Source organism: Chelonus insularis, unplaced genomic scaffold, assembly GCF_013357705.1.
Source record: "Chelonus insularis isolate UGA/USDA-ARS -01 unplaced genomic scaffold, ASM1335770v1 contig_94_pilon, whole genome shotgun sequence".
Classification (NCBI taxonomy): Eukaryota; Metazoa; Arthropoda; class Insecta; order Hymenoptera; family Braconidae; genus Chelonus; species Chelonus insularis.
In genome coordinates, this window is record NW_023276783.1 from 1241491 (window position 1) to 1255061 (window position 13571).

The 13571-nt window shown below is 33.1% G+C and overlaps 3 protein-coding genes across 7 annotated transcripts; 1 reads left to right on the plus strand and 2 right to left on the minus strand.

Moving 5' to 3' along the window:
• Window positions 1–1949: 1949 nt before the first annotated feature.
• LOC118072657 (palmitoyltransferase ZDHHC16) lies at window positions 1950–3954 on the minus strand. The gene is made up of 6 exons (XM_035092692.1): window positions 3907–3954; window positions 3536–3831; window positions 3237–3384; window positions 2845–3154; window positions 2566–2756; window positions 1950–2489 (listed from the first exon to the last, which is right to left on the minus strand). The coding sequence occupies exons 2-6, from the start codon at window positions 3580–3582 to the stop codon at window positions 2073–2075; spliced, it is 1113 nt and encodes a 370-aa protein (XP_034948583.1). The 5' UTR covers window positions 3583–3831; window positions 3907–3954; the 3' UTR covers window positions 1950–2072.
• Window positions 3955–4115: 161 nt separating this feature from the next.
• On the plus strand, window positions 4116–10332 carry Nup188 (nuclear pore complex protein Nup188). Its single transcript, XM_035092776.1, has 3 exons — window positions 4116–4263; window positions 4335–4545; window positions 4617–10332. Exons 1-3 carry the CDS (start codon window positions 4235–4237, stop codon window positions 10230–10232), a joined length of 5856 nt encoding a protein of 1951 aa, XP_034948667.1. The 5' UTR covers window positions 4116–4234; the 3' UTR covers window positions 10233–10332.
• On the minus strand, window positions 8911–13475 carry LOC118072704 (mesoderm induction early response protein 1). 5 transcript variants are annotated; one of them, XM_035092781.1, is made up of 6 exons: window positions 13014–13474; window positions 12755–12890; window positions 11424–12590; window positions 11227–11354; window positions 10927–11149; window positions 8911–9840 (listed from the first exon to the last, which is right to left on the minus strand). In XM_035092781.1, exons 1-6 carry the CDS (start codon window positions 13121–13123, stop codon window positions 9826–9828), a joined length of 1779 nt encoding a protein of 592 aa, XP_034948672.1. In that variant the 5' UTR covers window positions 13124–13474; the 3' UTR covers window positions 8911–9825. The 5 variants fall into 5 exon arrangements, with proteins under 5 accessions (XP_034948672.1, XP_034948670.1, XP_034948669.1 ...); XM_035092779.1 differs by lacking the exon at window positions 8911–9840 and having other exon boundaries at window positions 10347–11149; window positions 11424–12160; window positions 12248–12590; window positions 13014–13473; XM_035092778.1 differs by lacking the exon at window positions 8911–9840 and having other exon boundaries at window positions 10347–11149; window positions 11424–12163; window positions 12248–12590; window positions 13014–13473.
• Between the last annotated feature and the right edge of the window lie 96 nt (window positions 13476–13571).

The following is a 13571-nucleotide window of genomic DNA, read 5'->3' on the forward strand; positions in this document are numbered from 1 at the left end:
ACTTTCGTCTTCACGAGTTTCAGGACGAATTAATATTTAAAGTCAAATTCTAGAGCACCAAAATGTACAGAATAACCCCCAATTATCAAAGTCCTAAAATTTTGTTTTCTAACCTCAAAAAACAGAAAAAACCGTATTTATGCTTGGATCATTGAATTGATGATGTCATTGGAAAGACGGGGACAAGTCGGTTTCCAAACACTGGCTGTCGATTGTATTAAGTTGGATAGATCGAGAGATATTCTCGAAAAACTGCAAAACATTAAAATATGCATAACTTCTATGCTAATAATGCTACGGGGTTGATCGAGGGCTCATATGAGAGATCTGGACCTCAATGAAAAATTAGGCTCCCCCTATAGGATATCCCCGTCAAAAATGCCGTATCTCGCTTAGTTTTCGAGTTATGAGCGTTTAAACGTTTTTCTATACTCTACTGCAGCAAAGCTTTCTTCTTTGCAAATAACTGGTGGCAAGAGAAGTGATTATAGCTATTGTTAGATGCCCTGTTGGCGTGCCATCTTGCGGTCTTTTTTATGAATGCTGACTGCATTTTTTAGCTCCTATACGGACTGAACTTCTATACTGGTCTTTCTTCTCTGATCTTGCGGATGATTTATTAAAATTTCGATTTATCTGTTTTATCATTGTTTTCTCAAAATTAAAAAAATTTTTATGAACTGTCAATGGAACGTGATATTAAATATTCAAATATTATTTAATTCGGATTAGCATATGCCTGTTCATCTTTATAATTGTATTAATATCACTAGTACTCGAAAGAGTTATTTTAATACTAATTACATACAGCCCAGGCAATTTGTCTTGTCAATTTGTCAATTTAACTAAAATACAGCTCAGGCTTTTAAAATTTTTCTCCGAAAATAAAAGAGAAAACTTTTCTCTGTTTAGATCGCTTGATTACTTTCTTCAAGTGGGACAACCAGGATTTTTGCATTAAAACATCCAGTAAAAATGGAGTAATTCTGTGAACAAGTTTTAATCGTTTGAATAGTACCCAGTGCACCAGATATACATATATAGAAGTATTCCTACCTGGTTCCATAACAATACATACTAAATCCCTACTTGGCTCCATAAGAATATATACTAATTAATAACGTTTCATGACGACTTTAATGAAATATAACCGATCTGTAAATTGAATCTTTATTAAGTGAAAAATAATTCTTTCTGTATAAAGAAAAGTCTGATATCAAATGAATGTATTTTACAAATGGGATTATGAAGAATGAAGTTACACTAAGATTTAAGATTATTTTCTATAAATTTTTTAATTATCATGAATACGCAATACTCAATGAAGTACATAATATTTATACATGTTATTTTTGAATATATTTTCAATGAATATTTTTTAAGATGAAATTTACTTTTACTAATTTTTCTTACTTTTGTTAAGATTTATCTCAATGCGTAAATGTATTAAAAAATGAAATATTTTTGTGTCAATCTGTAAATATATAAATAATGTATCCATCAAGACTATTAAATTTAATTTTACTATAATATAATTGTTTTTTCATTTTTCAAAATTACTACTTCGAATTTATAAAACTTTTATATTTGTTTTAAGATGCATTGTATAGAATCTGAGTTACTATTAATTGAATTTAAAAAAGACAGGTTTTAAATACGATATTACCATCATCTTCAATAATTTTACGTAGTTGTACTTTGGTACCAACTGTGTCTGTCGAGTTCCTAACAACAAGTTAGAAGAAGGAAGAATAGTAGAATGTATTCACTGCGGTTGTCAAGGATGTTCAGGATGATGCCTTCAATTTATATGAAGAAATAAAGACAAATTAATGAAATACAATCACATCAATGTGTCCTTATCTCTTCATGTAAATTACATTAATTAATTAAGTAAATTATCATTTGCAAATTTTTTAATATAAAAATGATTTATACATGAACATTCATTTTTATTCAATAATGATAATATGAGTAAAGATTCAAAGTATAAAATAAGTAACTTTGGAATTTTGTTTTGATCCAATAGATTTCATCTTTGTGCCTTCGATTAGTTAAAAACTAAGCATTAATTAAATTGTTTTATTATTTACAATTAGCTTATCGTGAATAGTTTCCCATGTTTGACCATCTCCGTAAGGTCCATGATTTGAAGGAAGTAGTATATGTCTCCAACTTCTTCCTCTGAGGCCGAGGAAAAGAATCCAGTTTTTTCGAGTACCGAAATCGTAAGGATTCTTATATATTTTCCCTAATGTCTTATATCTAATTATCTCTGTGCTATTAATTCTAGCTTCGATGCTTGTTTCTCCTCGTGCTATAAGTCCAGCATGCCAAAATGTTAATGAACCAAGAGCGACAAATGTAGCAACACAAATCAAACCAGCAAATATAATTATTCTTCGACGCCATTCCTTATCTCGAGCTAATTCTACTCGATAAGCTATTTCAGCTATTTCTTCAGGGCTTAAATGATCCATATTTTCTGTCTATAAAAGAAATAAATATCTCAAATTGTTCAGATAATATCATCATGTACATATTTTATTTTTAACAATTACTGACCATAGGAATGATTTCAGAATTATTTATTCGAACTGGATGGCCGTCAAGATCAGGATCTTGAGCGGGGAAAAATTCTTGATATGCAATTTCCACTCCAAAAATCATAATAAATGTCACACCCATCACAGTAAAAGCCATATACTGAAAGAAGTGACGATGATTGTAATGTCCAACACAATTATTTAACCAAGCTAGATAATTATTAAGGGAAATATTTTGTTTTCATTCAAATATCACAGAGTTTATATGTGTAAAAATATTTGTAAAAGTAAAGGATACGACAATGATGATCCATTTTCAGTACGCATTTATCACATATGGAACAATGATGAGTTCTCGGCGGCTTTGGTTTAATACATTTCTTGCAAATACTCACAGCCTCAGGAATAAGGCCACCTTGAGGTGGATATCCCGCAGGTGTTTTTACTCCCATATAATAATGGAAGATTACATTAATTAACAACCAATTGCCTACTATCAGTAAAACTATTGTTGTTATCGGACTTTTTTCCCACCAGTAAGGAAATCCAATGTAATAAGCTATAAATACTAATATTGCAGTTAATGCTACTACCATGATGACTAAAATCTAAAAGATTAAGATCAATAAAGAAATGAATAATTTTAATGTACGATTTTATTTGTTTTTGAAGAAAAAAAATATTACTTACTGGTCCTAATACTGCAGTAAAGTTTTCAACAAACCAAAAAATTGGCTCCATTAATGTATCACAAATATAGGTCCAGTCGACGAAATCATTATGAAATAATGATTTCAAAGTTATTCTTAATCTAAGCCATCGATCTTTGAAATTCAATCTGCGAAAATAAATATTTTTATAGAAATTTCTATCACCTACATAATGCTGGCTTCAATTTAATCTTTTTAATGATTTAAACGTATTAGATAAATACATATGTAGATAAGAATAATTAATTTGTGATTGTAAAAATACTAATAAATACATACCCTAAAATTTTCGCAACCTTAGGAAAAGTCCACCATAATCTCGGCATTGTGATTACTAGTTTTTTAAGTGTAAAAATTAATTTTCGTTCATAATCGTAATAAGTAAATGGGATATATAAGTTTTCATTTAATAACCTTATTACTCCAATAAGTACAAAGGTAAAAATGAATAAAAAATCAACTATAAATTAGATTAATTATAAACGAATCATCTGTACACACTTTGATATGTCTATGTAGGGGTTGAATAGTATGACTTCAATTCATAATTTATAATTTCAGGTAATTAAATCAATCTAGAAATTAAAGATTAAAAATGACTAATATAAACAGTGGGATTCATTATATTGACAACAAAGAATAAAACTTACATAACATAGAAATGCATATTGCAAAATATCTGGACTCACAGAAAGATTAGTACAGAAACCAACCATATGTGTGCAACGCTATTCTGTAATACCGACATAACAATAAAATAGTATCAATGGCGCTACTGGTTTTAGATCAATTTGTGAAATAGCATTGCTCCTTTCTCATGATGTTTTTTTCTCTGCTTTAATCAGGTGGATTTAAAATACGCTAGTCCCGCGCGTTTGCTTGCTCCAAGCTGTATAAATCAAGCTTTTTGATAAAACTTCAGAACTTTTGATATATGTACATATTATAAAATACGACGTAGATCAAATCTAACTCAAAATGCAGGTTGAGTCATTAGGAAATTTACCGTGAGTATAATTAATTGTTAATGAACCAACATATGACAAAAGTAATTGATATTTATGTTTACAACATGTAGGTACTGCAAAGTGCTGTGGTCTGTTATTTCCAGCACTACAATTCGGTGTGATAAAGCTTTAGTGATAGAAGAAATAAATCATGCTAATGACTTGTTAAAAGAAGGTCTCTTGTTCTTTAAGAATTTCACTGAAGCTTCCCTTCAGAAATTTGAGAAAACAAATCCTCCACCAAGGATGTTTGATCTCATTTCAAAGTTAGCACCATTTTTGGTAAGTATTCTTCTTACTTTTTTATACTTCATTAAATAGAAATAGAGAGAATAATTTTTTTTTAATTGTAGAATTTGGATACATCAATAGCTTGGGATTTGACATGTAATTACATGATGTATGAATATAGAAGTAGTGCTGAAACATTTGCTTCCCAACTATCTGATCTAACCTCCATAAATGTGTTGATTGAAGAGTTATGGAATTTTTATCATTCTGAGAGAATCACCATGATAAAATGTTTGAAATTAATGATTGAATATCGAGACAATCAAAATCATCCTTACCAAAAAGAGTTTGCAGATTTTTTTAAAACTACACCTTTAGAAAGTATTCTTCAATCATCTTTGAAACAAATAGATCGTTTAAAATTCAACAATATCTCTAATAGGTCGCATCTTCTCACTGAGGAACATCTGTACAAACTCTACTTCAGTACCCTAATAGAAATGCGTGAATTATTACACATAGTTACCATGATATTGGATACTATTCGACCAACCAGCTTTGATGGAGTCTATGAAAGTATTTGCGGAGAACCAAGACGAATTGTGAGCACTAAGAGTCACGAAGAAAAAGAAACAGTTACAAAAAAGCTTGAAGAAATTCGACAATGTCAAGCAGCTTGTTTTGTAGTCATTCTAGATGTTACCAAACAAATTGAAAATGATTCGGGCACAAATAATATAAGCAGTTGGATAAAAAATATGGGAAACAGCATTCATGATATATTAGAACATAAATATTTGAGAGATACCACTTTAGAAGATGGACCATTACTATTGGCATGGATGTTAGCCAATTATGCTATTGAACCAGATAATACTGAAATCTTGAATCGATTTCGTCCCTTTGGAATTCGAGCTATACAACTCGAAGTTTTCAAAACGCTGAAAAATTTAATGGAAAGTGAAATGATGAATGAAACAACTCGATATTCACAGGTGGTACGTACTAGTGTATACAATCTTTTATCATTGTTGTGTACATTCATTGATGAAGATAGAGTAAGCAGTTTTGAAGGAATATTTGATGCTACTGCAGCAATTTTACGTTATCCTGAAACTGCTACTGAATTTTGGAGAGATCGCAAAGAGGAAGCAGGATTATGGCCTATATTTAATCGAGCAATTGCATTATTTCCCTATCGTTTTGAACCTCTTACATGTATTGCAATTGGATTAGCAAATGCTTCAACTTCAAGTGCTCAAAAAATAGCAGCTAAATTAGAAGACCTTGAATCTGTAACATTAGAAGGTCCAAGATACCGTAATTTTTCCGGAGGTAATACATCCGGTCGACAAGCATTCCGCCCTTACAATCAAGAATGTACTCTTCATCATAACAACTTCACCATTCCTGAGAATTGTGAGCGACTAGTGTTAGATCATGAATCAGGAGATAAAGAAGTCGTTGTGTGGAGAGTAAAATCAAGGTATGGCGATGCATTTCATCATAAAATCGAACAGTTATTTTCTTTTGCTGGCAGTGGAATAATGAATGTAAGTGATGTTCAAACTAATTTACCTGATCATGTTGCTCAAGGCTATGGTTTATTAGAAGCTCTACTTAATGCCAACGTAGAGATTCCTGCTGGAATGGTGATTCCAACTGAATTAAGTTTAGAAGTAATCAACAGATTTTCGTACCCAGTTTTACCAAAAGGTTTATATCGAGTTGTAGCGGCTTGCTTCAGTGTAACTTCAAAATTAGCATTAAAATATCCTGATGAGATTTTAACACGAATGCGAGTTGGTATTTATCCAAAATTTAATGATTGGTATCAAGATACTAAAGAACTCGCGAGAGCTATTTCCTTCGATGGAGGCTTGGTAGCTTCTTGGTTATCTGGTGTAGAAACAATTGAGCATCGATATCCAGTTTTAAGTGCTTACTTATACACTTTATATAATTATCTAGTATCAAAGCATACTGAAGAAGCGATGTATAATATGGAAATTCCAGGAATGGTGTTTCTTCTTCAAGGTGTCTTACCAAAATTGGACTCATGGTATTTTTCATCAGAGACTGAACGAATTGAACTATGGCTTAGAGCTATGTCTTGCATTCATCATACGCTTGATACTAATTTATCAAAGAGTGATCCTAGGAAAAAATTACAGCTCGTTGTTGCTTATAGTCTTTTATATCTAGAACCCAGACATGCGTTATTGAAATTCGTTAGAACTGGAGAAAAAAATTTAAGGATGAAAATGATGAGTGAATCTGATTGGATTAGTGGAAAAGGATTTAAAATAATAGAGAGTGTTCGATTAGCACTTTCATTGGTAAATAGACTTTTGATGTTCCGTAAAAGTCTTGGATTAAGTCATGACGAAAGATCACCTCTGGAAATCGCTCTTTATACATCTCCTTCATTGCCAAATGGTCTTTTGATTGTACCAACAATTGTAAACTACTTATATGTTGAGTTTAGTCCATCTCTACAAGCTATGGCTGTCAGTTTATTAAAAAAATTTGCTCAAGGTTTTTCAATGTCACTATTAGTGTGTATGGGGATGAATGGCACATCAATACGTCACACTTTTGCTTCACGACTTATGTCTCCCACTTGCTCAGTCAAAGTTAAAGTTGCTATATTGGAATTGGTTACTGTTTGTTTGGAAAGGCAGCCAGGTCTTACAGAAGCTCTTTTTAATATTTTACATCAAGAAGAGAAAAAACGAATGTTTCCACCACCACCAGATCAATTTTCTACAAAGGGATGTCATCAATTTCTCAATTTATATCTTCAAAGAATAGCTGATGAGAAGAATATTATTTATGACAAACTTTATGACAATACTATGAGTCTATTACGTGCCATGTGGTACAATCGAAATACAATTCTAGTGAATTATTTCAGAAAACGTGAAAACTTTTGGAGTCAATTATTTTCACCATTATTTAGACCTTTTGTTAAAGGTTCCAGAGGATATGCTTATTTAATAGACGTTGCAACACTCGAATTATTTGAATCTTCACCACCTTCATTACCAGAGAATGATTTCACCAAAAATCTTGAAAAATTATTGTACCAAGACAATTATTGGGAACTTATCGTTGAATATATTCTTGACAACATTCCTCAAGATAAATCTTGTGAAAAACCAGACGATGACACTCCAATTGAATCTCCTTTATATGAAGCAAATATTGAAGCTTGGTATCATTTTATTGTTACTTTAACCGACAAAAAAATAGCCAATAAATTAATGTCAAAGATGGAAGCTTCTAAAATTCAATTTATGACTCGAATTACTTTAAAATCATTATCAGTAAAAATGAAACAGACTAATAATATTGGAGATGCAAGAATTACAATGTTATTGGCTTCATTAGCGTTGAGATGTGTATTTACCTGGAAACTAAAATGTGTAGATGATCAACAAGACTTCGTAGATAAAATAGTACAATTAATGGAGGATCTATTTCATTCATACAATACCTATGGTGTAGCTCTTCGAAGAATTCTGGTATCTTTACTTCTTGGATGCGTACAACTAGTAAAAGATACAATCATTGAAGATAAAGCTAATTTAGAATATCTTTTAGTTCATTCTTGTTTACTTTCTAATATTGAATTACGTAAACTTCGAGATGCTCTCAAGAAAACTCGCGAACTTCAAACAACAACTGGAAGTATTAAGCATATATCTGAAGAAGAAAGTGACATGATTGATAGTAAATTTTTATCAGAATCTAATAGAGTTGCATATGAATCCACCCCTGTAACATTGACTATCAGTATGGTGACCCAATTACTTCGATGCACAGCTGAAAATCAACATAAATCATCCAAATTTGGCAGCAGATCTGCATGTCTTCACCTACGTCAAATGATTCCAGAATTGATGAATTGTCTTAATAGTTGTCTTCAAAACTACCGTTATCTTGGATTTAGTCGTGCTGCTCTTGAATTTCTTGCAACTGTTGCACGTTTACCATACTATAATCCTCCTCCTGCACCTATTGAGGATCCAGAAGCCATTGCTAATCTTTGGCTCGCATTAATACCACCTGCTAGTCTCGGTCAAAGTATACTCAACTCTTTATATGATGATAGAACTACTCAAGGACAATGGAGCTGTCAGGATTGGTGGATAGTTTATACACTTGGTTTGGAATTTCTAAATGGAATGGCAATGAATAGTATTGGTATTGGAAATCAAACTTCTTGTCCACCAACTTATGTAACATCTATAATTATTTTTTTGGGATCACATGAGCATCAATTAACAGAAGTAGCTACATTATTAAGGCACACAGCTGATCTTCTAGCTGTAGATCTTGTACAATCACTTGTTGCTTTGATATCAACATTAACTATGAGATCAATTATTTGGGAAATGATTCAACCTGAAGTTCGTGAAGGACTTATGAAGTGTATGTATTTAATTTATGACAGTACAGTTAATCTTTTACTTCGTCCAAGGATTCTGAAATTTATTATTGATGGAGTAAGTGTAGAAAGTGCTGAAGATCTTCATTGGTGTGATGAAAAATTACCAAGCAATGAATTAAAACTTCTTGTAAATAAACTAATTGTCATTAACTGGTGGTGTGCTCAATGTTTTGTACGTTTTTCACCGCGACTTAATGCATTGGTTGACACAATTTATACACAAAACTTCTGGCACACTCCCTTAGCAGAAATGAACTTTGGACCTCCACAAATGTCAATGAGCTCTGGACCAAGTCTTACTTATGGCACAATAATCAGTTCTACGCAACTTTTTACTCAAGCTCTCAATTCACATCTTTCGTCAACTTCAACTAATACAACTGTCACAGGTGGAACTAATATCCCAAAACAATCTTCAAAAGATGGTATGGATTCTGCAAAGTTTGAATGGGAACGAGCCACACCCGAAATCCCTAGAAAAATTCATTCTAAAGATTTACGGCGATTTTTAAGCCTCACAAGACCTGCATTTCCTTATTTTAGTATCTCAGGAAATACATCGAATGTAGGATTATTTGAACATCCACGACTTCTTCGACGGCCGTATGATCCATTGATCTGCGAGAACACAATCCTCTCCAGGACCACGTCGTTTTCTCATCACGGTGGACGACACGTATCAAAGAATGGCATACAAAGCTCGCAAGGCCAAAGCAGTAATATTGGTCAATCAATACGTGTTGATTCAAATCCATGGTTTGACTCGATGAATGAAAACAACTCAAGACTTGCTTTAGAAGTTAACCTAGTTCTGGTTCTTTGTCAGACATTAGAAGGTGTGAAGAGCCCAAGACTTGCATTGAGGGACCGTCAACTTATTGCTCGAGAAACTGCAAATGAGATCGGTATTTTCTTTGATTTTCTTGAACAAAAGGCATCAAATTTGAATGAATGGGAAATAGAAGGTGCTCTTGTTGGCATTGAAGTAGATGGAAGTTTAACAAAAGTAGTTAAGCCACCGATAAAACAATGTGTGCTGTCAATGAATGCGAGACTTCGAGATGAAACTACAGTCAATAAACCTTCTGTTGATATAGTTAAAGAACATGATCCGGGTGAAGGAACATCACGACAATCAGAACGATTAGATATATGCTTAAATGAGAATATTATCTCAACAGGAAGCTTTAATATTGATTTTACTAGCGTAAAATTTCTGTCATTATTGGGGAAATTATTTAAATCTACTTTGGAGTCTCTCGATTCTGCACAATTTGGATGACATTATTGAAAAAATATTATTAATTTTTCCAATCATTTTTGTACAACTTGTTAATAAAGGTGTATAAAGGATTACTAAATAAAGGTACTTTTATATTACAAATAAAACAAGTAATTATGATTCAACTTTTTCTAGACATAATTCTCTAATATTCTATTCTTTTTTTTTTTTTTACGATACAGTAGAAAAATATAATTCGAAGTGCTAAAGAATATTATGCCTCACGTTTTCACAATGCAACAGCTTTGTGTGGTTGATGGTTGTAAGATTAATATTAGAATAGCAATAACTACTAATAATATTATTATTAATAACAGTAATAATCGTCATAGTGATTGTGGACAATAGCAACGACGGTTTATAAACTGTGGAAACGGTTGTGAAAATGATTGTGAAAAACGATGGCAGCAGATGAGAGGTAGTGATAGGTCCAAACAATTGGACTATCCAACAACTTTAAGCAAAACGACGAATGCTAAGGCGGCAAATTAGACAAGACATTATCTGATGTTGGCGTATAATCATGGGAAACGGGTTCATGATTTTGTGGCACCGTAGGAGTAGAGTTAGTTTGAGCTAAGTTCGATGATGTGGTTAAGGAAGGTGACGCTGATGATGGTGGGGTGGTTGTGGGTGCAGATGGAACAGATGGTGGTGCTGGTGGAGGTAAAAGAGACGATGAAGGTGACGTTACCGTGCTTGTCAAATTTTCAGCATTATTAAGATCCCCAAGAGGATCCTCATTTGCCGTTCCATCCCATGATTCTGTTGATTTGCCGCCTTCAGCATGATTATTCGTCATATTTGTACTTGTTCGCTGTCGTTTCACATCTCCAAGAATCAAACAATTGACATTTGGTGAGCTACTGCGATCACGTACACCTTCTTGCTCTTCAAGGAATCGATCCATATAATCTCTGTAGTAAATAGAATAATTTAACTTAACATAATTGAACTTAAAAAAACTTTTACAAATAAATATAAAAATATTTACGTGATTCCAGGATGGAGAGCATATTTTTTCTTCTCTAATCGTGCTTTGTAGGTAAAAATATCATGTCTTTCAGTTTTTTTCCATAAATAATAAAACTGAACAAGCTCCCCAACTGATCGTGTTCTTACCTAAAATAATTATTGAAATTAATAAGAATAAAAAAAAAATATATACACTATTTATGATGTAATTTTTACTTTATTTTTTTGAATTAAATGAAAATCTTTGCCATAAGTTCTTAATCCTGATTCAAAATTATGACATTCTTCTTCTGACCATAGACTAATGGCATCTGTTGGAGGTAAAACATTCATTCTTCGTCTTCGTAAAGCTTCTTCTAAGTTATATCCACATTGAAGCAAAAGATACAAAGCTTGTTCATCATCACGAATATGAGCTCCAGCTGGTAATGCATTAACTTTATTTGTCGGTAATTGAGCTCGTTCAAGAAATTCTTCCGTTTCTTCTTCAGGTATATAACTTGGATTCCACAGAATTTTATCTTCATTCTCATAAGGCAAGGCATCATCATAACGACAAAGGCCCTCAGGAATGGTTGCTTGATAATCACTGCCAACCATAATTGTCTTTTTCCACTCTTCTTCATCAGGACTGTAATCACAGTCATCATCTTCTTCTTCACTTTGAGGACGCGATACACTTCGAAGAAGTCTGGATGATCCACCACTAACATTACCACTACCTACACCACTTGTCCCAGTGTTTCCAACCACTCCTGCACCCTCACCATCTTCATCATCATCTTCTTCATCATCCTCGTCGTCGTCATCATCATCATCATCCCTACGTCGGCCAGTACCAGAATTATTCTCTCCGTTGTTGTGAGTATTATTACCAATATCGGAATTAATCCCAGGAGCTGGCCCATCTCCACTCTGCCCGCTGACTAAGTTCCCTGTGGTATCTCTGCCAACTTCTCCATACGACATGTCAAAAACATCGTCATTATGGTCATCTTCACTTTTTTTTGATTGATTTACACTTGTAGATTTATTATTACCTGTTGTATTAAGACGTTCGGCTTCCTCTTCTTTCACCATTTCCGTGTAAAATTGTCTTAAACTTGGCTGTGATTTACTCCCTATTTTTTTCCGCACTGTTCTATCATCTTCATCATCATCTTCGTCTTCATCATCATCACCATCATCCTCATCTTCGTCATCTTCTTCTTCATCTTCGAACTCATCTCCATCGTTTTCACCAGTTTTCTCAGATGCGAGACCTGATCCAGGTTCTTCTCCTTCACGAAGCAGTACTAGCTGATCAGAACTGTTGGAATTATCAGTCGATGTGTGACTGTACCCGTATTTTGCAAGTAATTCTTTTAGAGGCATGTCTCTTTCCTGTAATTATTTATTTTATTCAATTATTAAAATATAGAATTTACTACTCGAATAAAACAGTAATCCTATTGAAAGAATTAAAAAATTTGTTTTAAGTGTATGAAAAAAGGTTTTTCACTTGACTAATAAAACTCTAACCTTAATATCTATTTTAAAAACCTTACTTTTTGTAAATTTGATAATTCATTATGTGAGTCTTCACTTCCTTCCATAGCTTCTTCCTCATCAAGCGTTCTTTCATCATCAAAATCATTCATAAAAAAATCTGTAGCAGAACCTATTTCATATTTACGTTCTGATCTAAAACAAAACAACATCTCTTCATTACAATGCTCATAACAATCGTACAAGTTGATATAAAATAAATAATGGGCTGTTTTAACACTTGCTACATATACAACATATAACACAACAAACGGGTACCTTCGTGAGCATCCATTGTTTGTCATTCTCCTGGTGAGAGTCCTGCTGACACCAGCCGTTCCAGTTCCACTGGTTGTATTTGTTCTTGCTGTTCTGGAATCCTGAAGCATCTTGTAAACAAGAATTCACAGCTTTGTAAACTAGCAGCTGTTCATCAGCCAGAAACATAGCAAAATTAGTTAGTTCACAACAAAGTGTCGTCTTTTCGACGCTCAACTCATTCAAGTTTGTTTGTTAGCACTTAATTTCTCACTAATTCACAGCATTGGTGATATTGTTTGATTACTCCTCTTTGGATTTTACGACTTTAAAAGTTTAATATGTATCATTATCGCGCGGGGAATGTTAATGGCATCGATTCATTTCGTTTCTTTGCATTTCGTGATACAAAACCATTGATAAATGGCGTAACCTAGACAATACCGAAATGAAGCCTAGCCAACAATACACATCGTCAGAGTAGGAGAGGTAGGAGACTCCGTGGAATTATAATTCGTGGCTTCTCCGTTGAGTGCTCTACAATCGACCAATCAGAATCTCTCAAATGAATTTATTCAC